General features: G+C 35.4%; 1 protein-coding gene across 4 annotated transcripts in view; it reads left to right on the top strand.

Moving 5' to 3' along the window:
• HLTF (helicase like transcription factor) overlaps window positions 1–26754 on the top strand; it is a 71822-nt gene that overhangs the window by 11968 nt on the left and 33100 nt on the right. For 3 of the 4 annotated variants that reach the window (XM_003358605.5, XM_013992063.2, XM_013991989.2), the window contains exons 4-14: window positions 1258–1391; window positions 2201–2298; window positions 3828–3902; window positions 4203–4394; window positions 7348–7443; window positions 10380–10455; window positions 12012–12102; window positions 14233–14312; window positions 14398–14442; window positions 16225–16314; window positions 22633–22730. In XM_003358605.5, coding sequence (XP_003358653.2) covers window positions 1258–1391; window positions 2201–2298; window positions 3828–3902; window positions 4203–4394; window positions 7348–7443; window positions 10380–10455; window positions 12012–12102; window positions 14233–14312; window positions 14398–14442; window positions 16225–16314; window positions 22633–22730 — 1075 coding nt within the window. The remainder of the gene's footprint in view (window positions 1–1257; window positions 1392–2200; window positions 2299–3827; window positions 3903–4202; window positions 4395–7347; window positions 7444–10379; window positions 10456–12011; window positions 12103–14232; window positions 14313–14397; window positions 14443–16224; window positions 16315–22632; window positions 22731–26754) is intronic. The other variant, XM_013992040.2, reaches the window with a different exon arrangement.

The following is a 26754-nucleotide window of genomic DNA, read 5'->3' as shown; positions in this document are numbered from 1 at the left end:
CTTTTGGAGTTTAGTTTTATAGTTGTAGTGATCTTTGAATTTAGGGGTATGCATAGTTTCCCTGAAAATTTTTGTCACTATGCCTTTAGCATGTTTCAGTGAATGTTTTAATTCTTCTTTCATCTGCCTCCACTACCCTAATCCATCAAATAAGCTATTCTCTCACTTTCCTGGTAGATTATCATCATGGAGAAAAATAGACTTTGGTTCAAATATTAGTCCATACCATCTTTTAAGAAAAAATCCTTTTAAAAAAACCTTTTGGTGCATTGATTTGGGAAATCTGGAAGTGCTTATTTAGATCAGAGGTTGTAAGCTGATAGCTTGTGATGAGGTGTAGATGAGTGTGATTTTTGTCTACACAATGTTTAAATGTTTTTTCATTTATTTCCAATATTTGAGTATCTGGATATTTTACATTTTATACATACTTTGTCTACACAGTGTTTAAATGTTTTTTCATTTATTTCCAATATTTAAATATCTGGATATTTTACATGTTATACATCTATTTGCAAAGATTTCTCTTGACAAATGGATGATCTGGTAATGCAGGATACTTATTTCCATATAACATCAGTTGACTGGAGCTGAGTAGCAGCAGTTGCATTAACTAGGTATATACCTTTTAGTTGTACCACCTGTTCCTTTTTTAAAACTTTGTCTCTTTGGTTATGTTTTCTCTTTCATGCATTTGTGTTTGTGATCTCAATTTAAATATAGGGTGTTTAGGATATTAAAATGTGAGTTTTGAGGAGAAATACTCAGCAGTACTTGTCACTTGGAGCCCCTTGGCTTTTGTTACTTAGAACTGAGCACTCAGCAGTGCTCAGTTCAAGTTTTTCAGCTACTGAGAGTAAACTTTTAGTGAATCCTGGATCAGAAATAGTTCTTGAAAATTATTCCTCATTCTCCCAGAGTGGATTTCTGCACTCGGTGGTTCTGTTAGTGAAAGCTCTACCTTCTCAGTTAAACTTACCATCTTACTTATCTTATGATCTTTGTAATATGCTCTCTATATTTTTAAACACTTTTATGTCATCTCCATTTTTTCTGGCATTCTGGTCCTAAAATCCATCTGTTTCTTCTCATTGTTGCTGGTCCTAGTCCATGTCCTTTTTCTGTCTTTCTAGTCTGCCCAGTTCTTTCTATTTTGTTTGCATGCAAAATTTGAATGTGACAATTATTTAGCAGATTCTAAATGGACTTAAATGTAAAAAATAACTTCTAATTTTCTTTTCCTTTGAATTACAATAGGGTAGTTCCTTTTGGTGCAAATAATGCTTTTACCATGCCTCTACATATGACTTTTTGGGGAAAAGAAGAAAATAAAAAAGCGGTTTTAGATCAGTTGAAGAAACATGGATTTAAATTGGGTCCTGCACCAAAAAGTAAGTTTAGGATTTAACCTATTATTTTGGTATCATAAGGTATGGGAATTGTAAAATCTTTATTCTCTTAAATAATACTTTGAATTTGGTTGGCTGAACCAATTGGTGCTAAAGGCTCCAAGTTCTTTTTTTCAGGAATCTTTTAAAACAAATCCTTCAAAATTTTTCCTCTTTATTTTGAAATAACTATAGATTATAGTTGCATAGATACACAGAAAAATGTACAAGGAGATCCCTCTCCTAATTTCTCCCAATGATAATATCTAGAAACCGCTGATTTTAACTATTCTCTTTAATAAATTACAGACAAAAAGAATCTCCCACTAGAGAAAGAAAAATATTAATTTGTTTTGCAAGAGTTGTTGAAACCCTGCGGAATTATTTTAATGTATTTTTTGAATGATTTAGAAGATGTATATGCTTTTAAATTTTTTAGGGAGTTCCTGTTGTGGCTCAGTGGGTTATGAACCTTGCTAGTATCCACGAAGACACAGGTTTGATACCTGGCCTTGCTCAGTGGGTTAAGGATCCATCATTGCCGTGAGCTGTGGTGTAGATTGCAGACATAGCTTGGATCCTGCATTGCTGTGGCTGTGGCTTAGGCTGATGACTGCATCTCTGATTCCACCCCTAGCCTGGGAACTTCATACGCCGTAGGTGTGGCCCCAGAAAGCAAAAAGAAAACAAATTTTTCAAAAATTATATTAAGGGAATTTTAAATTCAGCTTTACGTAAGCTTTAAAAGCTATTTACTTAAAGATAATTTATTTTGTTTGGTGATTTTATTCTTTTCATTTTGTAAATTATAGCTTTAGGATTCAGTTTGGAAAGTGGTTGGGGCTCTGGAAGAGCTGGACCAAGCTATAGTATGCCAGTTCACGCTGCAGTACAAATGACAACTGAACAGGTATACTTCTCTTTTGTTTTGTAATCTAAAAGTGAATTTTAAATGTTGAAGATTGATATTTAAAAGTATAGGATAAATATGTATGTGCTAGTATTAGTGATCTTTAGAGGTATAAGTTACCAAATGTTTAGGTAAAGTATATATTGCAAGCACTTATATGGAAAGAAAGCAATGCTAAGGAATATGTGCACACATATTCGTTCACACATATATTGAAACACACATATTGCTATATATGCTGGGATATTTTACTATGTCTTGATGTTTTTGTATTATTTGAAATTTAATGTTCATAATTAAAAAAAAATTTAAGCTTGAATCCTACTCCTTTTGCAGATGAGGTACTAAAAAATTAGTTCCAAATCTTTGACCTTAGTTATTTCTTACTTTGTCTACTTTGTGATCAAGGATGCAGTTATACTAGGTTAGTTTGGGGATAAATGATAAAAAATAAATTAATGCATATCAGTCTGCCAATTACATTGAAATTTTTTGTTTCTATTTTTAACTTTTTCTTTTTTTTTTTTTTTTTTCCTTTTTACTGTCCCACCTGAGGCATATGGAAGTTCTCAGGCTGGGGTGGAATTGGAGCTGCAGCTGCCACCTTACGACACAGCCACCTCAGCACTTCATCCAAGCTGCATCTGCGACCTATGCCACAGCTTGCGGCAATGCTGGATCTTTAACCCACTGAGCAAGGCTAGGGATCAAACCCGTATCCTTACAGATGTTATGTTGACTTCTTATCCTGCTGAGCCACAATGAGAATGCCATACTTTTAGCCTTTTTATATTCTAATTATAGTTACTGTATTTTCCCTGCTCATGATTAGAAGGACTTAAGCTTGTGCCCAGTGGGTAAACCCCAGATTACCTCTCCTCAATTATTAGACTTAGCCCGATTTGTTCTGGGCTGCTGCTGTGTATTTATTTGCCAATTTACAAAAGTAATTTTAGCATATATATGTTATTATAAAATTGGAGTAAATCAAATTAAAGAACCAACTAGATCAAATTAGCATAAGATTGAAATTATCCTAATGTTTTTCAGCACATAGCAGGATGATTGCAGTAATACTAAGTGAGATGTCATTTACTTGAAAAAGTCAAATATACATGGTAGGATCTGCCAAAATGGTTTGAATACAGTTAATAGAATCACATAATTTAAATGACAAAAGAAACTTTAGAAATACTCTAAACTTTAGAGATACTCATTTTGTAGGCATAAGATAACAGGGCCGTAAAGGTAAAGTATTTTGCCCAAAGTTATATATAGGTTATTTGTGACAGAGCTGTGACTGAAACTCAGGACTTAAAACTCCATTCTGTATTCCTTTGACTGTAACAGTTACAGGACCTATTTATTCTGCCTTTATCGAGCAGTGTATTATCACAAATAATTTATTTTACATACCTTTTGGTATTCATCTCTTTTGGTTAATTAAATGATTTGAAATCTCTGAATTACATGCAATTATTATTTTAATTGGTTTGCTTCATAATGTTTCTTGTTGTTCTTTGTTGTAGCTTAAGACAGAATTTGACAAATTGTTTGAAGATTTAAAAGAAGATGATAAAACTCATGAAATGGAACCAGCTGAGGTATTGAGCCAATGCTTTCTATTTAAAAATATTTGGATTTTAAGATACAGTGTTAATCTATACATTAAATTTTTTTGGCCGTGCCCATGGCCATGTGGAAGTTCCAGAGCCAGGGATCAAACCCACAGCAGGGATCTGAGTCACAGCAGTAACAACGCCAGATCCGTAATCTGCTACATCATAGGGGAACTCCGTTAATCTATACATTTTTATGACAAGATCAATTGTTTTCTAGATTCTGCATGGGGAAAAAGAAAAGGTTTATTGTATTTCTGTTTATGATATTTCCTTTATTTATAGGCTGTTGAAACACCATTACTTCCACATCAAAAACAAGCTTTAGCTTGGATGGTTTCACGGGAAAATAGTAAAGAACTTCCACCGTTCTGGGAACAGCGAAGTGACTTATACTATAACACAATAACTAATTTTTCTGAGAAGGACCGACCAGAAAATGTTCATGGAGGAATTTTAGCTGATGATATGGGTTTGGTAATTTTATTTTTTCTTGAGTTAATAACATTTTCCTTGTAACTATGATTTTATAGAAAGTAATTTTTGAAGTAGATATAGATGGGAAGATGTTGGTGCCAGTTGGGATTAGAATATAGTTTCTCTCATGGTTTTTACTTAAACTAATGCTAAGCTTTTTTTTTTTTTCTTTTGGTTCATTTGCCTAAAGTACAGTTAAAGTAATTAGTAATGATAAGAACATACATTTCTGAATTTTCTTTTGAATTTCAAGGTAGCTTATCTTTCATTTTTTTTTTTTTTCTTTTTACAGCTGCACCTGCAGCATACGGAAGTTCTTAGGCCAGGGGTTGAATCAGAGCTGCAGCTGGGTCCCATGCCACAGCCCCAGCTACACCAGATCCAAACCGCATATGCAACTAACTCTGCAGCTTATGGCTATACCAGATCCTTAACCCACTGACTGAGGCCAGCAATCGAACCCGCATTCTCACAGAGACAATGTTGGGTCCTTAACGTGCTGAGCCACAACAGGAATTCCTCACGGGCTTTCTAATAGGAAGATATGATTCCTTACACCAGCAGTTTTTATTCTTTTTGGTCTCAGCAACGCTTTACATTCTTGAAAATTATTGAGGATCTCAAAGAGCTTTTGTTTTTGTGAGTTTTCTATATTAATATGTCTTAATATTTATGATTTAGATATTAAATTTTTCTGATTGTTTTTAAAATAATAGTTAACAAAACTCATTACTTGTAAACAGAAATAGCGTATTTAAAATGAAAAGTACTCTAAAAGAAAAGCAGTTTTGATAAGGCTGGCATTTACATTTGACATTTTTGCAGATTTTTTGGTTTTTTTTTTTTAGGGCTACACCCATGCCTATAGAAATTCCCAGGCTAGGGGTCGAATCAGAGCTATAGCTGCTGGCCTACACCACAGCTACATAGGATCCAAGGTGCATCTGTGACCCACTTTACAGCTCATGGCAACACCGGATCCTTAACCTGCTGAGCAAGGCCAGAGATGAAACCCACATCCTCATGGATACTAGTCTGGTTTGTTACTGCTGAGCCATGACAGGAACTCCTCATTTTTGCAGATTTCTTTAATGTCTGGCCTGATAGTTGACAGCTAAATTATAATCTGTTTTTTCATTCATACTGTTATAATATGTTATTTTGGTTGAAGTATATAAAGAAAATTAGTCCTCACACAGCTATCCAGTTGTAAAAGGGAGTATTTTAATAGCTTTTTTAGATAACTAGATACAACGATAAGATTAAACAAGTATTAATTTATTAAAGGTTAATAGTTATAACTTAGAACCTAAAAATCTTATCAGTGAACTTTTTATACTTTGTTCCATTAATATCCACTAGTGTAGCTGGCACATTGAGTGGATATTTTACCCATGCATGATTTTGTAACAAAGTATTGCTCATTTGGAAAAGATTGGTTCTCCGAGTTACACAGAAATGCCAAATGTTGATGCATTTCATTATGCAGTATTAAAGAATTTACATTCATTGATACTACCGCTGATCTTATTAGAAAGATATTTACGGAGTTCCTGTCGTGGCACAGTGGTTAACGAATCCAACTAGGAACCATGAGGTTGCGGGTTCGATCCCTGGCCAACTAGGAACCATGAGGTTGCGGGTCCGATCCCTGGCCTTGCTCAGTGGGTTAAGGGTCCAGCGTTGCTGTGGCTGTGGCTTAGGCCGGCAGCTACAGCTCTGATTAGACCTCTAGCCTGGGAACCTCCATATGCCGTGGGAGCGGTCCTAGAAAAGGCAAAAAAAAAAAAAAAAAAAAAAGAAAGATATTTACATTTGGGAAGCTTCTGTGCTTTCAGCATTGGATACAAGTTTTCTAATATTCAATTTTTACTTGAAAGCTCAAATTTTATCATTAGCAACAAATACTGTCAGTTTTCCTTGGAGTTGATAGGCTCACTTTATTCATTTTTCAAGAAAATGTCTGGCACTCAGTCATAAATAACTAGTTGTCAGTTCTTTCAGTTACAAGGTTAATACTTGGAAGTGATAATGCATGATGATGCATGGTAGCTAGTTGAACTTCAGTTTAGTCTCAAGGGACTTTGCTCTAGATAACCTTCATATTTTGTTGTGCAAAAGAAGTATTTTCTATACCTCTTATCTTGTGATACAAAATATTCAAAAGATGTACTTAAGAGGTAAGATTTGATAAATGAATGTGTACTGCTTCATCAAGAACATTCTTAAAGTGAAACTTTGTTTTTTACTTATGTGATGGTTCCAAATATAATGACCACTGGTACAATGTAGTGCCAACAGCTCTGTTTCATTCTAAGGCAGCAGCAGTTTTACCCACCGTTGCTTTTGTGGAATTACTTCATATATCAACACAAATGAAGTCCCAGTAGTATTACTAAAATAGTTTTGACAGCACATACTCCTGAAAGGGTCCTGGAGAACTTCTAGGACCTGTGGACAGCACTCTGTAAACTGCTGCTTTACACTGCTTTAAAATTGACAGAGATTTATTTCTGTGTTGCTAATTATAAATTAAGCTATGGAAAATAATGTTTATATTTAAGAAAAATGCACAAGAAATATATCCTTTATGTGTTATTGGTATGGTAGCTTTTAAGCTTTTATTTTTAAATAAAATATCTTATTTTTATATTGGAATTACTAATCATTTTATGTTAGATCTGAATTACATGGCAAGCAAATAGTTGTAGTTTAATTATAAAGTTTTTATAGTTCAGGTTTAGACATAAAATTTTAAAACAGTCATTCAATAAAATGACACTTCTCAGAGATGCTTATAATATTTTATTTAATAATTCTTGGTAATACAATGTGGTAAAGCATTTACTAACTTAATGAAATATTTTTTTCATTAAATGTGGTTTTGGAATGTTCTCTGGTGGGCTGGGTTTCAGAGTCTGACCATTTGTTTTTATAAAACATTTATTTAAAGGGTAAAACTCTGACAGCCATTGCAGTGATTCTTACCAACTTCCATGATGGCAAACCTCTTCCTTTTGAAAGAATTAAAAAAAATCAACTGAAGAAGGTAAAGTATGTGAGTTTTTTTCTGATGTCTCTGATTTATTATAAAATCTATTGTCTTTTAAAAATTATTGCCATTTGGTATTGATAATACCAGATTTTTAGAGATTTGATGAATGGCCTTTCTTGTATGTTGCTGGTAAGAATGAAGGCACATTCTGGAAGGCAGTTTAGTAATGTGTATCAAAAGCCTTTGAAGGGTTTATAATCTTTGACTCAGTAATGCTATTTCAAGAAATTAAAGAAGTGATCAGAAATGCATTTTTTTCCAAAGAGAAAAATATAAGTATTTTTCCCCCAGAATATTTTAAAGGCAGAAAAGAAACACTTCTCAATGAGGTAACAGTTAAATTACAATATAACAATAAAATTTAATGTTATATAACTACAAAATCCTATTTTTGAAGAGTGTTTACTTTCATGATATTTTTTAGTTAAGAAAAAAAACAGGTGCACATTTGTGTATAGAGTTTGAGTTTTCATTTTGTAAATACTTATTTATATATAAGTGTAGTCACACACACTGTATGTACCAAAATGTTAATAATGATAACTATATCTGAGTTATAAGATATGAGTGACTGTTTTTGATAATGTATGTTTTTGTATATAGCATACATACACAATGTATTATATTCAGTTTCTAAGAATTAATAATTATTTAGTTTTGTGGGGAAAATAAATGTTATTGGTGTGAAACAGTTACTCTTCATTCTCAGCTGAAAATCCAAACAACTTAAAGTAGGAAATAACTAAATGCAAAGTATATGTAAATATATCTCTTTATTGGAATTTTCTCTACTGCTGTTCTTCTGATTTTTTTAGGTTTCAAAGATGCTGCACATCACTTCCCTGCCACTGTTTATTAAGATTCTGTTTTATTAATTTTTGCACTTAGTTACATTTCCTTCTTTGTACTTTGATGGGGAGTTTAGTGTTGTTAACATTTGGATTCAGTTCCCTACCCTGATAGTTCAATGCCTATGTCCTTTTCTTTCTACATTTAGTTTTTAAAACTGAAGAATAGCACTTAAGACTACTTATAGCTTCATTGTCAATTATCAATTTAAAAATTATCTGTTTTCAGTAAAGCTTTCCCTTTATTCCCCAAGATCAGCCATGCATATAAGGTATCATGTAGTAGGAAGTTTTTTTTTTGCTATATTTGTTGAAATTGAGGCTGAAAATGTGATTTCTAGCTAAGCATTTATTGCAACAAAATTTTCATTATTTCAAATAGATTTGGCTAGTCCAAGCTTACAGAGTAAAATGTTAATTTAAATTCTATGATATTGGAGTATTTATAATTTAATAGGTTGGTCTTTATGTCTTTGAACTTTATGAAGAAAAGGCTTACTAAGCAAAACTATTTAATATAACAAGAATAATGTAGAGGATATCCTTTATTTGTAGATAAACTTCTGAATTCTTTTTTTTCCTTTTTTTTTTCTTTTGTCTTTTGTCCTTTTAGGGCCACACCCACAGCATATGGAGGTTCCCAGGCTAGGGATCTAATCAGAGCTGCAGCTGCCAGCCTACACCAGAGTCACAGCAATGCCAGATCTGAGCCGCATCTGTGACCTACACCACAGCTCACGGCAACGCCGGATCCTTAACCCACTGAGCGAGGCCAGGGATTGAACCCGCAACCTCATGGTTCCTAGTCGGATTTGTTTCCGCTGAGCCATGACAGAAACTCCTTGAATTATTTTTTGCATACTACTTAATATAATATAAATGATTATACTGATTACTGAAGGCTGGGTAGAATGTTTGATGAATGGCATTTTTAACGTCAGTTTCTTAGAGTTAATGTTTTAAAAAGTTAGTTATCTAAATAATACATACTACTGATTATCTCTAAAAATGGAACATCTTGGATTTTTAATTTATTTAGACTATACCATTGAAAGGGGATAGATTATCTTTTCAACAACGTTTTTAGTAAAACTTACACTCTAATAGGATTTTATAAAACGTTTAAAATTCTGTTTTTTGGCAATGAGATCCTACTGTATAGCACAGGGAAATGTGTGTGATTGGGTCACTTTGTTGTACAGCAGAACTTGATGAAACATTGTAAATCAACTATAATAATAATAAAAAAATAAAATTCTTTTTTAAAAATTAAAATCAATTATCCTTTATTAGCACTAATTCTAGGCAGAGATTACTTTGTACTCCTGCCAATCAATCTTGAACACCACTCTCAGGTTTTGATTAAAAAATGATCTGACTTTTACAGTATGAGCTCCCTTTTAAACTGAAAGAATTAATTAAATCCTTTGTCATGCCTACTGTAGAACCAAGTCAAGAATTAAAAATAAGATTGGAGGAACCTTGCCCTACTAGACTCAGTTGAAAAGATTTTCACAAAAAACTATAAAATTTTACTTCTATAGAAATTTTATGCTCATGAATACCTAGGTTTTGATTGGATTTTGTATTTTGAAACAATGGAGAACATGTGAAAGGAAAAGGAAAAAGTCAGTAAGAGAGGAGGCACTCTGAAACCTGACTGTTCCCCTATCCACTCTGGGAATTCCAGAAAAACAGGATGTCAGTGGCAGCCTCACTTAAGATCTATTATTTACTGAGCAGGGACTTTTGAGTTATTGAGTTTTTAGTCTTAGAATTCCTTTTAATTCTAAAATCCCATTTATGAATGTTTCTCACAGTAACTAATGTGCAGTTTATAATTGTGGTTTGCTTTTTGTATTCCCTTTGAAAAGGTTAAGATGGACTAGTTTTCTTTTTTGAGGTACCTGTGAAAATTTTTTTCATCAGTTTGTACATTTTTCCTCTTAATGCATCTTCTCCCATTGCTATAGAATGGGGTAGCAATTTAGGTGGTCCTTATTATGTAAGGTAAATCAATATAAAATGAGATGCATTTTTAAACTGACAGTAGTTATGTAAGAAATATGCGTTTTCATCCAGGAATGTAATGTTTACGATGAATCTGTGCAACTTGGAGGGAACAATACCAGTGAAAAGGCAGATGGACTAACCAAAGGTAAACTTTAATTTTGAACATGACCCCATGTTTCATTTAGATTTTTTCCAACTTAATGATATAATTCCCACTCTGGCTTAGTACTATACAAAAATTTCAGATCTCTTTTCCTAAAGATTCTCATGAGGACTAGTAATCAGGAAGTTTTTCATCAAGGAGGCGATAATGGAATTGGGTGGTAGTATGTAAATCAGAGAAACTGAGAAAGAGCATTTTTGGTTGAGAAAAAAATTCCGTGAAAGGGAAGCTCAAAACAAAAGAGAGAGCATATTGTTCTGGGGTCTCAGAGTAGTTTACGGTATTCATAATGCTATGTGCAGGAACAACAGCAGGTCAGGATAGAAACAGGTTAGAGCCGAATTCTGAAGTCAGAGGAGAAATGAAGAGGGGTCTATGGATTTAACAGTTATATGGCTGGATTTTGCAACCAGTGACCACAAAATTAATTTTTGAAGATTGGTTAGACCAGAGCAACGTTGAAAAAAAATTATATATTTTAGGGCCACACCTGTGGCATATGGAGGTTCCCAGGCCAGGGTTTGAATCAGAGCTGTAGCCACTGGCTTATGCCACAGCCACAGCAATGTGAAAATATTTTAAATTAAGACTAGTGGATGAAGAATTGGAAATAACTGTATGCTGTTATATATTTTGCTATTTGATATAGGAGAAAAATACTTGGAGAGGGAGGCAGAATTGAGGGCTTTTGGTGGGGGGTTAAGAAAGAAATTCATGGATAGGAAAAGATAGGATATAATGGAGAGAATAAGTTGTTGGCCTGTGGGAGGAAATGAGATCAAGAAAACAGATGAGTTAGCATTAGAGGGAAAGGAAGTAGGGTTGAGGGAAAATACAGATAATTGAGGGAATAAAAACATAGGAAAGGAAAATTGATAGCTTATAGATGGATATCTGATTTTCTTTTGTAAAATGAAGTAGGTCATCCTCTTGGAGTAAAAGGAGTTAAAAATCTTGGCAGAGGATCTAGTGTAATATAGATCATTCTCGTGAATGGGTAGGGAGGCTGTGTGAGCTAAAAGAGTTGCTAAGTGACACAAGGTGACTGCTGAGGTTGTAGAATAGACATTTGGCCAGGGACAGTGCACCCGCTGTATATGGAGATTCCCAGGCCAGGAATCAGACCTGTGCCACAGCAGCTGCTAAAGTCACATCAGTGACAATGCCAAATCTTGAACCTACCGAGCCCCCAGAGAACTTTGGAAAATGGACATTTTTAATATCTCCTATTTATTCATTTTTTCCCCCAGCAGCTCTCAGCAGCCTTGGTACAGCAGGAAATTAAGCCCATGTGGGGGTTGGCTGGATAACTACAGGGGAAAGACTGTACAAAAAAAACTTCAGGTACTTTTTGGTGAGAAAATACTAGATTAGGAAACTGTAGAGAGGATAGCTGGCTGGTTTACTGGAAAGAAAAGTGGAATGATGGTATTAAGAAAGTTGAACTATTGAGTTGGAAAACTAAGGTTTTAAGGATAATATAGTCTAAAACAATTTACTAATACTCTGTATATTTGTCCTTTTCTTTGAAATGGAAGGATCTAGATGTAGTGGAGAACCCAGTATTTCAGATGTCAAGGGAAAGAATAAATATCCCAAGTCAGAATTGTCTAGCTCCCGCCCCAAAAGGTAAACTCCATTATGGTTTGATTTTATATAACATGTTTAAACTCTTTCTCCATTCTCTTACATGTAGGAGAGAGATAGGACCATTATTCAGTCACATAGTTCTTTCAAATATATTTTTTAATTTGAAACTGCTAAAATCACTGTTCTCATTTTATTTCATATATTGGGAAGGCTGTACTCATTTTACTTCATGTGTTATTATTATCTTATTAATGGCTGTACTTGCAGCATATGGAAGTTCCCAGGCCAGGAATGTGAATCTGAGCTACATCTGCAGCACTGCCAGATCCTTTAACCTTCTGTGCAGGGCCAGGGATCAAACCACACCTCCACAGCTACCTGAACTACTGCAGTTGGGTTCTTAACCCACTGTACCACGGCAGGAACTCCTGTTTTCATTTTATAGGTGAAAAAAAGTAATATTAATATATGAAAGCGGTGAATTGGTAATTTTTAGTAATCACTTGCATTTCTGCTGTTTTCCTGTTTCTTTCAACTAAGATCTAGCCATTGGGTTTCTGTTCTTGTTGAGACTTTAGAAGAGTTTTCTTTATAAATTGGAGGAGCTGAGAACTGATGATGGCTTGGATGGCTTGACAAAAGCATTCTTTGCTCATCTTGGTTCTTTCTCACTTCATCTTTAGTGGAAATAAGACATTATAAAATTATTATGAAGATATTTAGGTAGGCTAGGGAGAGAATTTGAATACAGGGCATAAGGCCCTCCTGACCTCCTCTTGAATCTATTAACTTTATAAATTTTATTTATATTCTGGGGTAGATCTAAATACTTGGCTTTTGTGGGGTGTTTTTTTTTGTTTGTTTTTTGTTTTTTGTCTTTTTGCTTTTTCTAGGGCCACTCCTGCAGCATTGGCTTTTGTGTTTTATTGTCCACCATCGATATCTACAGGTGGGACTTCAAGTGTGTCCTGATAGCTGTTCCACCTGATAGCTGTTCCACCTGTAGAGATCTCAAAACTGAAGCTTTGTTAATTTTTCTCATTCTTTAATACCTCTCTGAACTGAGCACAAAACCAGAACTCATGTTTCCCTTTCATCTATATCTCAAATCTTATAACTCTGAACTGACCGTGGGTGTGGGTTACAGAGCACTGTAGGTAGGCAAGATCAGATAGAGGGTGTGGAGATAATAATGACATGGGGCAAACTAACAATAACGACTGATACACATAGTATAACTGATACATAGATACTTACAGTACAACAGGCATTATTGTAGGGGCTTTGCATATAGTAATACCTTTTTTTGTTTTTTTTTGCTTTTTAGGGCTGCACCTGCGGCATATGGAAGTTCCCTGGCTAGAGGTTGAAATGGAGCTACAGCTGCCAGCCTGTGTCACAGCCACAGCAACAGAGGATCCAAGGAGCCACGTCTGTGACCTTCACCACAGCTCACAGCAGTGCCGGATCCTGAACCCACTGAGCAAGGCCAGGGGTCAAACCTGCATCCTCACTGGTACTAGACGGGCTCATTACCACTGAGCCACAGTGGGAACTTCCTATGGTAATACATTTTTATCCTGTGAAGTGGATTGTATCTTTCTTCCTATTTTCCAAGTGAGGAAACTGAAGCTTAGAAGAATATTAGGTGACTTGCCCAAAGTCACATAGCAAATAAATGGTGGCATAGAGTCTCAGTTCAGAGTCCATTGTTCTTAGGCACTTAACCACCATATTGTACCAGTTTTACATGAAATTTATAAAAATTTTTTTGTGAATTATATTTTTGTCCCTTAATCTGTTTGCTTCATTATATTGGAGAGGTTTTTTTTTTTTTTGATAGTCTAGTTTTTTTCTAGTTTTATGTGTTTTAATTGAATTATCAGATATTAAAGTAGTCAAGTAATTGCTAATTTAGAATGATTTACTTCCTCAAATTTAATTTAATAGTAGTGATACTTGTATTTTGTATAGTGAATGCATCTGTGAAAGGAAAATGCTTTTAGCAAATTTGACTTTCATTTGTCAAATGAAAATACTTTCTCTTGAAATTTTTTCAAAAAATAAAAGGGCAAGATCAAAGCATTTGTACTGCATTTGTGAAACATGATTTTTTATATCCCATTTTTGTTTCGGGTTGCTTAAAAATTTGTGTATACTTAATTTTAGAAGGAAAACTGTTGTACAGTACACTGAAAGCAGCGATTCAGAGGACATTGACACAAGTGACTTGCCACAGAAAATGAAAGGTAATATGAAATGAGTTTGACTTGATAATGTATCCTATATTTTAACTTCTTAGTGTGACCATTTTATATTTGGTTTTGTTTTTAGGCAAACTGAAAAATACACAATCAGAGACTAAAATCAGAGTCAGAGGTATGTATATATCTCTCAATATCTCTAATCTACACTTGGAGATTTTTAAAATAAAACCTTATTGATTTGTATCTGTCTAGCTTGGAATTCTTTAGTAATAGGTCTTGAATTGGACTGCTTTTTACATTTGAACTATTATGGAGTTTACCAAGGGTTCAATGAATGAGGCAAATTGAAGGAATAGGTGCAAATTAAAACCTAAGAGAAAATATTTAAACCAACTTTAAATAAAATTACTATTTATAAAATGACTTTAATAAAGCCTTTTTCATATAAGTATGAATTATAGTTACAAAAGTAGGGTGAGAGTGCCTTGTTAGCATTGTAATACTATTATTATTGTGAGCATTAGACAAATTTACAAGTATTCAGTGAGTATCTTTACTTTTTCCTTTATCTTTAAAACATTCACTTTATTTTCTTTTCCTCTTAATCAGATCATATTATATTCTTTTTTTCCCATTTTTTTTATTACTCAAATGAATTTATCACATCTGTGGTTGTATAATGATCATAACAATCTGATTTCACAGGATTTCCATCCCACAGCCCAGGCACATCCCCCCACCCCCCAAACTGTCTCCTCCAGAGACCATAAGTTTTTCAGTGTCTGTGAGTCAGCATCTGTTCTGCAAAGAAGTTCAGTCTGTCCTTTTTTCAGATTCCGCATGTCAGTGAAAGCATTTGATGTTGGTGTCTCATTGTATGGCTGACTTCACTTAGTATGATAGTTTCTAGGTCCATCCATGTTGCAAAAAATGCTTGTATTTCGTTCTTTTTAATGGCTGAGTAATATTCCATTGTGTATATGTACCACATCTTTTGGATCCACTCCTCTGTCGATGGACATTTAGGTTGTTTCCATGTCTTGGCTATTGTAAATAGTGCCACAGTAAACATTGGAGTACATGTGTCTTTGTGAGTCGTGGTTTTCTCTGGATAGATGCCCAGGAGTGGGATTGCTGGATCAGATGGTAGTTCTGTTTAGTTTTCTGAGGAATCTCCATACTGCTTTCCACAGTGGTTGCACCAATTTACAATCCCACCAGCAGTGTACTAGTGTTCCTTTTTCTCCACATCCTCTCCAGCACTTATTGTTTGTAGACTTTTTGTCTTTTTGCCTTTGCTAGGGCTGTTTCTGTGGCATATGGAGGTTCCCAGGCTAGGGGTCTGATTGGAGCCGCAGCCGCCGGCCTACACCAGAGCCACAGCAGCACAGGATCCGAGCTGCGTCTGCAATCTACACCACAGCTCACGGCAATGCTGGGTCCTCAACCCCCTGAGCAAGGCCAGGGACCGAACCTGCAACCTCATGGTTCCTAGTCGAATTCGTTAACCACTGTGCCACAACGGGAACTCCAGATCATATTATATTCTTAGTAAGAAACTGTATTACTTTTGGAAAGTAACTCATCACCATTGACTGATCTGAAAATTTGGCAGCCTTTTCATTAAATGTTAATCACCTGTTTCACTGAAAATTCTCCTTCCACCTGGGAGCTGAGTCACTCTGCATATGGTTACTTCTGTTTTTACTTCTCTTCCTCAAGAGAAGCAAAAATTTATCATAAATGACTACATTTTTTGCCTTTCTTCTCTGAGCTAGAAGAATATGCTTAGAAGACGCAATTTGGTTACTATTTTATTTTTATTTAATGATATACGCTCCTAAGAGAGTTTGGAAGTGGTATTATATTTCCTGTCCTTTGAAAGTACCTGTACCTAAGTACAGGAGAGAATTAGTTTTTAACTATCTTAATGATTCTCTGGTTTTTACCTCAGCAGGATCATCTAAGGTTAAAGAAGATGCAGAGTTTGCATGTGCACTTACTTCATCTACCCCTACAATGAAAAAGAAAATGTTGAAAAAGGGTTAGTAAATCTTCTGGATTTTTAGCTTTTGTTTGGTTTGTTTTTTGTATTTTTCAAAGAAAAAGATTTTAATGACAAAAGTTATAAAACCATATTAAAAGAAATTTAAGTAGTGAAAAGAAAAAAAAAATCTCATTTTTAAAAGTGCACTTTGATGTATTTTCCTATTCTGTATGTTTTAGTTTGGTCAAAAATATGATGGGAAGGGGGACTATTACTTGTTTGAGTAGCAGAGATGTTTTTCCTAGTAAAGGCATAGAACAATTTATGGCTACTTTAAAACTTAATTTCATTTGGATTAATTAGAATTATAATACAATTTTAATTCTTGGTATAAGAATTTGATTTTCAATTTAAAAATGTCAGTGATCTTCATTATAAATTTTTTTTTTTGTCTTTTCTAAGGGCCACACTCATGGCATCTGGAGGTTCCCAGGCTAGGGGTCTAGTTGGAGATGTATCTGCCGGCCTATACCAGAGCCACATCAACGTGGGATCTGAGCCGCATTTGTGACCTACACCACAGATCACGGCAACGCCGGATCCTTAACCCACTGAGAGAGGCCAGGGATCGAACCTGCAATCTCATGGTTCCTAGTCAGATTCATTAACCACTGAGCCATGTCGGGAACTCCCCCATTATAACTTTATATTTTGTAATTCATAGGAAAATGACAGTGCTTAAGATTCTGAATATTTCAAATGGAAAGAGACTGTGGTTAAGGTGATCTGTAACAAGTTACTGTATTTCTTTATCTTAGTTCCTGTTTTACATGTTGAGGGTATAGCAAACCAAAGACTGTTTTCATGGAGCTTATCTAGTGCTGTCGGGGGGTGGGAGGGAAACATAAACACATAATTTAAAACATTTTTTAATTGAAGTATAGTTGCTGAACAGTATTATATAAGTTATAGGTGTACAGTATAGTGATTCACAATTTTTAAAGGTTATACTCCATTTATGGTTTTATAAAATATTTGTGATATTCCTTGGGTTGTACAGTATATCCTTGTTGCTTATTTTATACTTACTAGTTTGTACCTCTACTTTCTTATTCCTATATTGCCCCTCGCTTCTTCCTTTCTCCGTTGGTAACCACTAGTTTGTTTTCTATTTCTGTGAGCCTTTTTCTTTTTTGTTATATTCCCTAGTTTGTTGTATTTTTTAGATTCCACATATATGTGATATCATACAGTATTTGTTTTCTTTGACTTATTTCACTTAGCATAATACCCTCCAAGTCCATCCATGTTGCTGTAAATGGCAAAATTTCATCTCTTTTTAAAGGCTGTGTAATATTCCATTATATATGTGTGTGTGAGTGTGTGTGTGTGTGTGTGTGTATACTGTTATGTATGTAATATATATAATATTCCATTATATGTGTGTGTGTATGCATATTCTTTATGCATTCATCTGTTGATGGACACTTAGATTGCTTCCATATCTTGGCTGTTGTAAATAATGCCCTGAACATTGGGGTGCATACATCTTTTCAAATGAGTGTTTTTTGGTCTTCAGATATATATTCAAGAATGGAATTGCTGGGTCACGTGGTAGTTGTATTTTTAGTTTTTTGAGAAATGTTCATACTGTTTTCCACAGTGGCTACACCAGTTTACATTCCCACTAACAGTGTAGGAGGGTTTCCCTTTCCTTCACATCCTCACCAGTACTTATCAGAATGTTAACCATTCTGAGAGGTGTAAGGTGATATCTCATGGTGATTTTGATTTGCATTTCCCTTATGATTAATGATATTGAGCATCTCTTCATGTGCTTCTTGTTCATCTGTATTTCTTTGGAAATATCTATTCAGGTCTTCTGCCTATTTTATAATTGGGTTATCTGTGATTTTGATGTTGAATTGTTTTGATGTATGAGCTGTTTATATGTGTTGGATCTAATGTCTTATCTGTCTTATCATTTGCAAATATTTTCTCCCATTCAGTAGCTTCTTTTTTCATTTTATCAATGTTTTCTTTTGCTGTCCAAAAGCTTTTAAGTTTAATTAGGTTCTATTTGTTTATTATTGCTTTTATTCCCTTTACTTTCTTTAGGAGACAGATCCAAAAAAAATTTGCTGAAATTTATGTCAAAACATGTTCTGTGTATATTTTCCTCTAGGAGTTTTATAGCATCCAGCCTTACATTTAGATCTTTAATCCATTTTGAGTTTTCGTATGTGGTATTAGTGAATGTTCTAATTTCATTCTTAATATATATGTAGTTGTCCAGTTGTCCCAGAACCACTTATTGAAGAGATTGTCTTTTCTCTATTGTATAGTCTAGCCTTCTTTATCATAGATTAATTGACCATAAGTCTGTGGGTTTATTTCTAGACTCTGTCTTGTTCCCCTGATCTATCTGACTGTTTTGTGATGGTACTATGCTATTTTGTGAATTTCTTTTTTTTTTTTTTTTTTTTTTTTTTGCTTTTTAGGGTGGCACCCTCAGCATGTGGAAGTCCTAGGCTAGGGGTTGAACTGGAATTGCAGCTGCCGGCCTGTGCCTCAGCAGCAACGCCAGATCCAAGCTGTGTCTGTGACCTATACCACAGTTCACAGCAACACTGGATTTTTAACCCACTGAGCAGAGTCAGGGATCAGACCCGAATCCTCATGGATACTATTTGGGTTCATTACTGCTGAGCCACAATGGGAACTCCTAGTACTATACTGTTTTGATTACTGTGGCTTTGTACTATAGTCTGAAGTCAGGGAACCTGATTCCTCTAGCTCTGTGAAAATCACTGCTGCTGAACAGAAAAAAGAATGAAAAGAAATGAGGACATTTTAAGAGACTTCTGGGAGAATATCAAGCCCACGACTATTTGCATTATGGTGTCCCAGGAGGAGAAGAGAGAAAAAGGGCCTGAGACATAATAGCTGGAAACTTCTCTAATCTTGGAAAAGAAACAGTCACCCAAATCCAGAAAGCAGAGGGTCCCTTACAGTATGATCCCAAAAGGAAAACACCAAGACATATTGTAATTAAAATGACAGAAGTTAAAGGTAAAGAGAATATTTAATATAGCAAGGAAAAAGCAACAAGTAATATACAAGGGAACTTTTGTAAGGCTACCAGCTGTTTCTTCAGCAGAAACTGTTTGGGGCAGAAGGGAGTGGTATGACATATTTAAAATGATGAAAGGGAACAAGTGTTCTCAGCCAAGAATACTCCAGCATGTGTCTTCTTTAAATTTGATGGAGGAACCTAAAGTCTTATAAACAAGCAAAAGCTAAAAGAATTCTATACCACCAAACCAGCTTTACAACAAATGTTAAAGGAATTTCTCTAGGCAAAAAAGAAAAAGTCACAACTAGAAACAAGAAAATTACAAAATGAAAAAGCTCACCAGTAAAGGCAAATATACAGTAAAGGTAGGAAGTCATGCATGTAAGAAATCAGCAACTTAAAACAGTCACGTATGTATCTATCTAGACTGCTCTACAGAACCTCATGGTAACTGCAAACCAAAAATCTATAATAGGAATACACACTAAAAAGAAAAGGAGTCCAGACGTAACACTAAAGATAGCTATCAAATCACAAGAGAACAAAAGACAAAGAAATGGGGAAAAATGACCTGCAAAACCAAATCCAAAACAGTTAACAAAATGGCAGTAAGAGCATACATATCAATAATACCTTAAATATAAATGGACTAAATGCTTAAACCAAAAGATATAGAGTAGCTGAATGGATACAAAAACAAGACCCATATATGTGCTACCTAAAAAAGACTTACTTCAGATCTAGGGAAGTACACAGACAGACTAAAAGTGAGGGGATGGAAAAATATATTTCCTGCAAATGGAAATGAAAAGAAAGCTGGAGTATCAGTACTTTTATGAGATAAACTTTAAAGTACAGACTGTTACAAGAGATAGAGAAGGTCACTACATAATGATTGAGGAATCAATCCAAGAAGAAGATATAAATCAATGGTAAATATATGCACCCAACCTAGGAGCACCTAAATATATGTCATAACTTTAATTAAATAAGTGCTCTAAAGAAAATAAAGGAGGATTATGAAATAAAGATTGATCGAAGGTGCCTATTTAAGAAAGTGATATTTGAGCTGATAATGAGAGCTAACTTTGGTCTAAAAATCAAACAATTATGTGGGAGTTCCCATTGAGGCTCAGTGGTTAACAAATCTGACTAGGAACCATGAGGTTGTGGGTTCGATCCGTGGCCTTGCTCAGTGGGTTAAGGATCCGGCGTTACCGTGAGCTGTGGTGTAGATCGCAGATGCGGCTCGGATCCCGCGTTGCTGTGGCTCTGGTGTAGGCCAGTGGCTACAGCTCCGATTTGACCCCTAGCCTGGGAACCCCCATATGTCATGGGAGCAGCCCAAGAAATGGCAAAAAAAAAAAAGACAAGAAATAAATAAATAAAAAATAATAAAAATTCGACAATTATGAATAGGAAAATCCAGGTTTTAGATCACTCTTGACCTTAACTTTAGAAATTTCAAGAAAAGTGTAATTTTTTTCTTTCTTTTCTTTTTTTGGGGGGGGTCACCCTGCAGCAGCATTTGGAGTTCCCTGAGCAGGAATCAGATCCGAGCCACAGTCTCCACCTAAGCTGCAGCTGTGGCAACGCCTAATCCCCAATCCATTGTGCTGGGCTGCTGATTGAACCTGTGTATTCCAGTGCTCCTAAGACACTGTCAGTCCCGTTGCACCACAGTGGGAATTCTGGAAAGTGAAATTTTTAATTGAGATAGAATTAAATTCACAGGAAAAAAGTTCCTTTCTGTTACAGACACATAGCTATAACACAAGAAACTTGAAAAATCATAGATGAAATAGAACCAAAATACCATATTTATGGAAGAGAAGCAGAATAGAAACAAAAATCAGTTAGTGAAGATGGAAGCTATATCTTGTTGGGTAGATAGTGATTTCTTAAATTTAAGACAAAAGGAAGAAAAAGGTTGATTAAATTGTCTGCATATAAAATTTCCATGCATTGAAAGGACCGTAGGAGCTCCTGCTGTGGTTCAATGGGATTGGCAGCATCTCTGAATTGCCAGGACGCAGGTTTGTTCCCCACCCAGGCATAGGTGTGGCATAAGTTACAACTGCGGCTCAGATCTGATCCCTGGCCCAGGAGGTCCATGTGCCATGGAGCAGCCAAAATAAAATAAATAAATAAATAAAGTCACTATAAACATAGTGAAGAATGATAAGTCTTAAGAAAAATTTGGGATAAGTGTAACTTAGAAAGGATTAGTATCTAGAATATATAAAGAATCCTTTACAAGTTAATTAGAAAAAGACATCCAAATAGAATAAACATTGACAATATAAATGTATAGTCCATGGAAAGGAAACCCAAATAACCAGTAAACATAGAGAAAGATAGGCAGACTCAGTCATCAGTCATTGGGGAAATACAAATTAAAGGAATAGTGAGATACCATCTAACCCATCATGTTTATAAATATTTAAAATATCAGTGTCGAGTGTAGGCAAGGTTGTGCAATAGCAGGAACACATGCTAGATGGGAGTGTAAATTACCATAGAGAGCAAGTAGGCCAAAAATAATGAAGCCAAAGATAAATCACCAAGAACTCTAGGTATGTACAAGGAGATGTGAAAAAATACTTTTTGTTGCCACATTATTTTAGTGATACATAGGAAATAATGTAAATACTGTCTGGTAGGGGAGTAGAAAATAAAATTGTAGTGTGTCTTTCTATAAGCTGCCTGAGTGTCCTCACAACATGGCAGCTGGCTTCCCCTTGAGAGAGTAATCAGAGAGAGCCCGACTAGAGAGAGGGAGAGAACCCCTGAGACTGGCTGCATCTTCTAGAATTTAACCTCAGAAGTGGTACATCATCCTTTCTGCTATATCCTATTGGTTACATAGAGCAACATTGGTTGAATGTGGGAGGGGACTACACAAGGTTGTAAGCAGATATTGTTGGGGGTCATCTTGCAGTTCATCATACTAACTCTAATATAAATTCAGAATATTGCATAAAACCATTCACCCTAAAAACTATGAATAACCTAATGAGTATCAGGAGATTTTTGAAACTTCCTCCTTGTGCCCCCTCCTGTCACAGTCCTCTACCTCCCCCCCCCCCGATAAATAATCACCTACCTAGGTTTTAAGTTGTATAAAGTGGCAAGGTAAAATCTAGTTCCTCTTACTTCATTATGGCTAGAAACACAAGTCCTTCATTTTAATTTCTTTGTAATTTCATAGAGGCACATTTTTATCGTCACTTTATTGAGTTCATTTCTATTCGAGAAAAAAAAAGAAAGATAGCTCTGTCACTGATTGATTCTTTCAGGAGCATCTGCAGTAGAGGGTTCTAAGAAGACTGATGTTGAAGAGAGACCAAGAACAACATTGATCATCTGTCCACTTTCTGTGTTAAGCAACTGGATTGTAAGTTTTCACAGCCCTTTAAAAATGCGATGTAATTTATGTTTGTCTTACATTATAAAAAGTATTATGTTAAAGAATCATTCATGGGAAGAAATATGCTTGGTCAGCGTTTTATACTGGAATTCACATAATTAAGTGAATTAGGGTTATATTTGCTGAATTGAAGTAATTTTTCTTTGAAAGTTTATAGTAGAGAGAGAAACACTGTCAGTTGCTGTAATAAGATTTGGTGTAAACTTCTGCCTCTTCCAGTTCTTCCCCCCCAAGGTAAGCAAGATGTATATTTAAGACTACACCATATTTATGAACTGTTGGAATCTCTTTTCTGAGAATACCATTAATGATGATGATTTTTGTTTTTATAGCAGTTTATAACATTTAGTGAGCTCCTGTGTGCTCAGTTTTTCCTTAAGTTATTTTCATAGATTTCTCATTTAATCCTCAAAAGTATTATTCTCATTTTCCAGGTGACCAAATTGAAACACAGAAATTAACTTGGCTAAGGTCATCTAGCTAGTAAATGATGGAGCTAGGATATAGTCTCCAACATTCTGACTCTAGAGCCTATGCTTTTAAGGCTACCTACCAGAAAATTTTGTTGTCTTCTTTTTTTTTTTCTTCCAGATTGCTTTTCTGTTCTAAAACATAGCACTGGAATGGAACCTCTTTATATGTTATGTATAAAGAGCAGCTTGGTTCTGTTGCCTTGCCAGTTTGAGCTTCATGCTACATGTTGTTATGAAATAATGACTCTTTTGGTAGCATTGTGAACATAAAGACCACTGGATGTGAATTTCCATTCTTGCCACCTCCAGGATTATCTGCTTCTCTTGGCCTTTCCTCTTTTAATCTCAGAGGTGGAAGAGGTCTGTTCTTTGTAAGAGCAATACCTTAGTCTGTATATTAGACTCTATCTCTTTCTGCCTTTGCATTTTTTTTTTTTTCTTTCCGGGACCTCACTCATGGCATATGGAGGTTTCCCAGGGTAGGGGTCTAATTGGAGCTACACCTGCTGGCCTATGCCATAGCCACAGCAATGCTAGATCTGAGCCGCATCTGTGACCTACACCACAGCTCATGGCCATGCTGGATCTTCAACCCACTGAACAAGGCCAGGGATCGAACCCGCAACCTCATGGCTTCTAGGCGGATTTGTTTCCACTGTGCCTCTATGGGAACTCCTTCCTTTGCATTTTGTCTGTTATTTTTTTCCTTTTGCCTGGTTATTCAGTCTCTCCCCAATGGCTCAGATCTTTTTCATTTTTATATACGTTATGTTGATTATGTATCACCTCTAAGTTGCTACTCTTCTTTCCTTCACTTTCGTACCTCTTGGAGTTTGATTTTACTCTGTGCTTCTACTTACTAACACCTTAGCTCATTGTAATTTGGTTTCTGCCACCAGTTCTCTAAATTTCATTTAAAAAGGTTAGTATTTATTGTCTAATTGTCAAATTCTGTGACCTCTTTCATATCTTCTTTACTTTTATGTAGCCTTTCCTTCTTTGGTTCTTATATTTTTATTATAAGTTTTTGGTGTATTATTTTTTTTTAATTACACCTTCTGATTTGTGTCATTTTTCCTCTTAGGTCCAAAATGAGTTTTAGTTTTGGCTGTCCCCATGGCATATGAAATTCTCAGGCTAGAGATTGAATCAGTGCTACAGCAGCAATCCAAGCTACTTCAGTGACAACTCCAGATCCTTAACCCACTGTGCCACAAGAGAACTTCTTTCTTGCTTTTCTTAAAAAAATTTTTGAAGTATAGTTGATTTACAATGTTGTGTCATTTTCTGCTGAACAGCAAAGTGACCCACTCATTCATATATATATATACATTCTTTTTCTCATAGTATCTTCCATCATGTTCTATCACAAGAGACTGGATATAGTTCTCTGTGCTATAAAATAGGACCTCATTGCTTATCCATTCTAAATGTAATATTTTGTATTTACTAATCCCCAACTCCCGATCTGTCCCACTCCCCCCCACCCCTTGGCAACCACTAGTATGTTCTCCATGTCCGTGAGTCTGTTTCTGTTCTATAGATAGGTTCATTTGTGCCATATTATAGATTCCATATATGTGATATCATATGGTTTTTGTCTTCTTCTTTCTGACTTACTTCACTTAGTATGAGAATCTTTAGTTGCATCCATGTTGCTGCAAATGGTATTATTTTGTTCTTTTTTATGGCTGAGTAGTATTCCGTTGTGTATGTGTTCCACGTTTTCTTAATCCGTTCAACTGTGGACATTTATGTTGTTTCCGTGTCTTGAGTATTGTGAGTAATGTTGTTGTGAACATAGGGGTGCATGTATCTTTTTGAATTTGTAGTTTTGTCTGGATATATACCCAGGAGTAGGATTGCTAGATCATATGGTAGTTCTGCATTTAGTTTTCTGAGAAAACTGTTTTATATAGTGCTTGTACCAATTTACATTCCAACCAACAGTGTAGGAGGGTTTTCTCTTCTCCACACCCTCTCCAGCTTTTGTTTTTTGTAGACTTATTTATGATAGCCATTCTGATAGGCGTGAGGTGGTACCTCATTGTAGATTTGATTTGCATTTATCTAATAATTAGTGATGTTGAGCATTTTTTCAAGTGCCTGCTGGCCATCTGTATGTCTTCTTTGGAGAAATGTCTGTTTAGGTCTTTCTGCCCATTTTTTAGTTGGGTTGGTTTTTTTTTGTTTGTTTGATTTTTCCTTTTTTTTAGGGCTACACCTGTGGCATATGGAAGATCCCAGGCCAGGGGTTGAATTGGAGCTGTAACTGCAGGCCTATGCCACAGCCACAGCAATGCAGGATCCTTAACCCACTGAGTAGGGCTGAAGATTGAACCTGCATCCTCATGGATAATAGTTGGTTGGTTCATTACTACTCAGCCACAGTGGGACCTCCTGGTTTTTTTGTTGTTGAGTTGCATGAGTTGTTCATATGTTTTGGAGATTAAGCCCTTGTCCACTGTGTTGTTTGCAAATACTTTCTCCTATTCTGTAGGTTGTTTTTTTCATTTTTCTTATGGTTTCCTTTGCTATGCAAAAGCTTGTAAGTTTAAGTTTCATTTTGTTTATTTTTGTTTTTATTTGTATTGCTTTGAGCGACTGACTTAAGAAAACATTGGTATGATTTATAACAGAATGTTTTGCCTATATTCTCTTCTAGGAGTTTTATGGTGTCATATCTTATGTTTAAGTCTTTAAGCCGTTTTGAGTTTATTTTTGTGCATGGTGTGAGAATGTGTTCTAGTTTCATTGATTTACATGCAAGCTGTCCAGTTTTCCCAGCACCACTTGCTGAAGAGGCTGTCTTTCGTTGAAGATTAATTGTTGAAGATTAATTGACTGTAGGTGAATTTCTGGGCTCTATTTCCTTCCATTGATCTGTATGTCTGTTCTTGTTCTAGTACCACACTGTCTTGTTTACTGTAGCTTTGTAACACTGTCTCAAGTCTGGGAGAATTATGCCTCCTGCTTAGCTTTTGTTCCTCAAGATATCTTTGGCAATTTTGGGTCTTTTGTGGTTCCATATAAATTTTTGGATTATTTGTTCTAGTTCTGTGAAAAATTTCATGGGTAAATTTGATAGGGATTGCCTTAAATCTATAGATTGCTTTGGGTAGTATTGCCATCTTAACAGAGCATAGGATCTCTTTGCATTTCTTTGAATCCTCTTTAATTTCCCTGTAACGTTTTATGGTTCTCAGCATATGAGACTTTCACCTTATTGGTCAGGTTTATTCCTAGGTATTTAATTTTTGGGGGCATGATTTTATTTTATTTTTATTTATTTATTTATTTTTTGTCTTTTTGTCTTTTGTTGTTGTTGTTGCTATTTCTTGGGCCGCTCCCGCGGCATATGGAGGTTCCCAGGCTAGGGGTTGAATCAGAGCTGTAGCCACCGGCCTACGCCAGAGCCACAGCAACGCGGGATCCAAGCCACGTTTGCAACCTACACCACAGCTCACGGCAACGCCGGATCGTTAACCCACTGAGCAAGGGCAGGGACCCAACCCGCA

The sequence above is a fragment of the Sus scrofa genome, chromosome 13, assembly GCF_000003025.6.
Source record: "Sus scrofa isolate TJ Tabasco breed Duroc chromosome 13, Sscrofa11.1, whole genome shotgun sequence".
Taxonomy (NCBI): Eukaryota; Metazoa; Chordata; class Mammalia; order Artiodactyla; family Suidae; genus Sus; species Sus scrofa.
The sequence above is the reverse complement of the archived record's forward strand: the minus strand, read 5'-3'. Positions and strand labels throughout refer to the sequence as shown.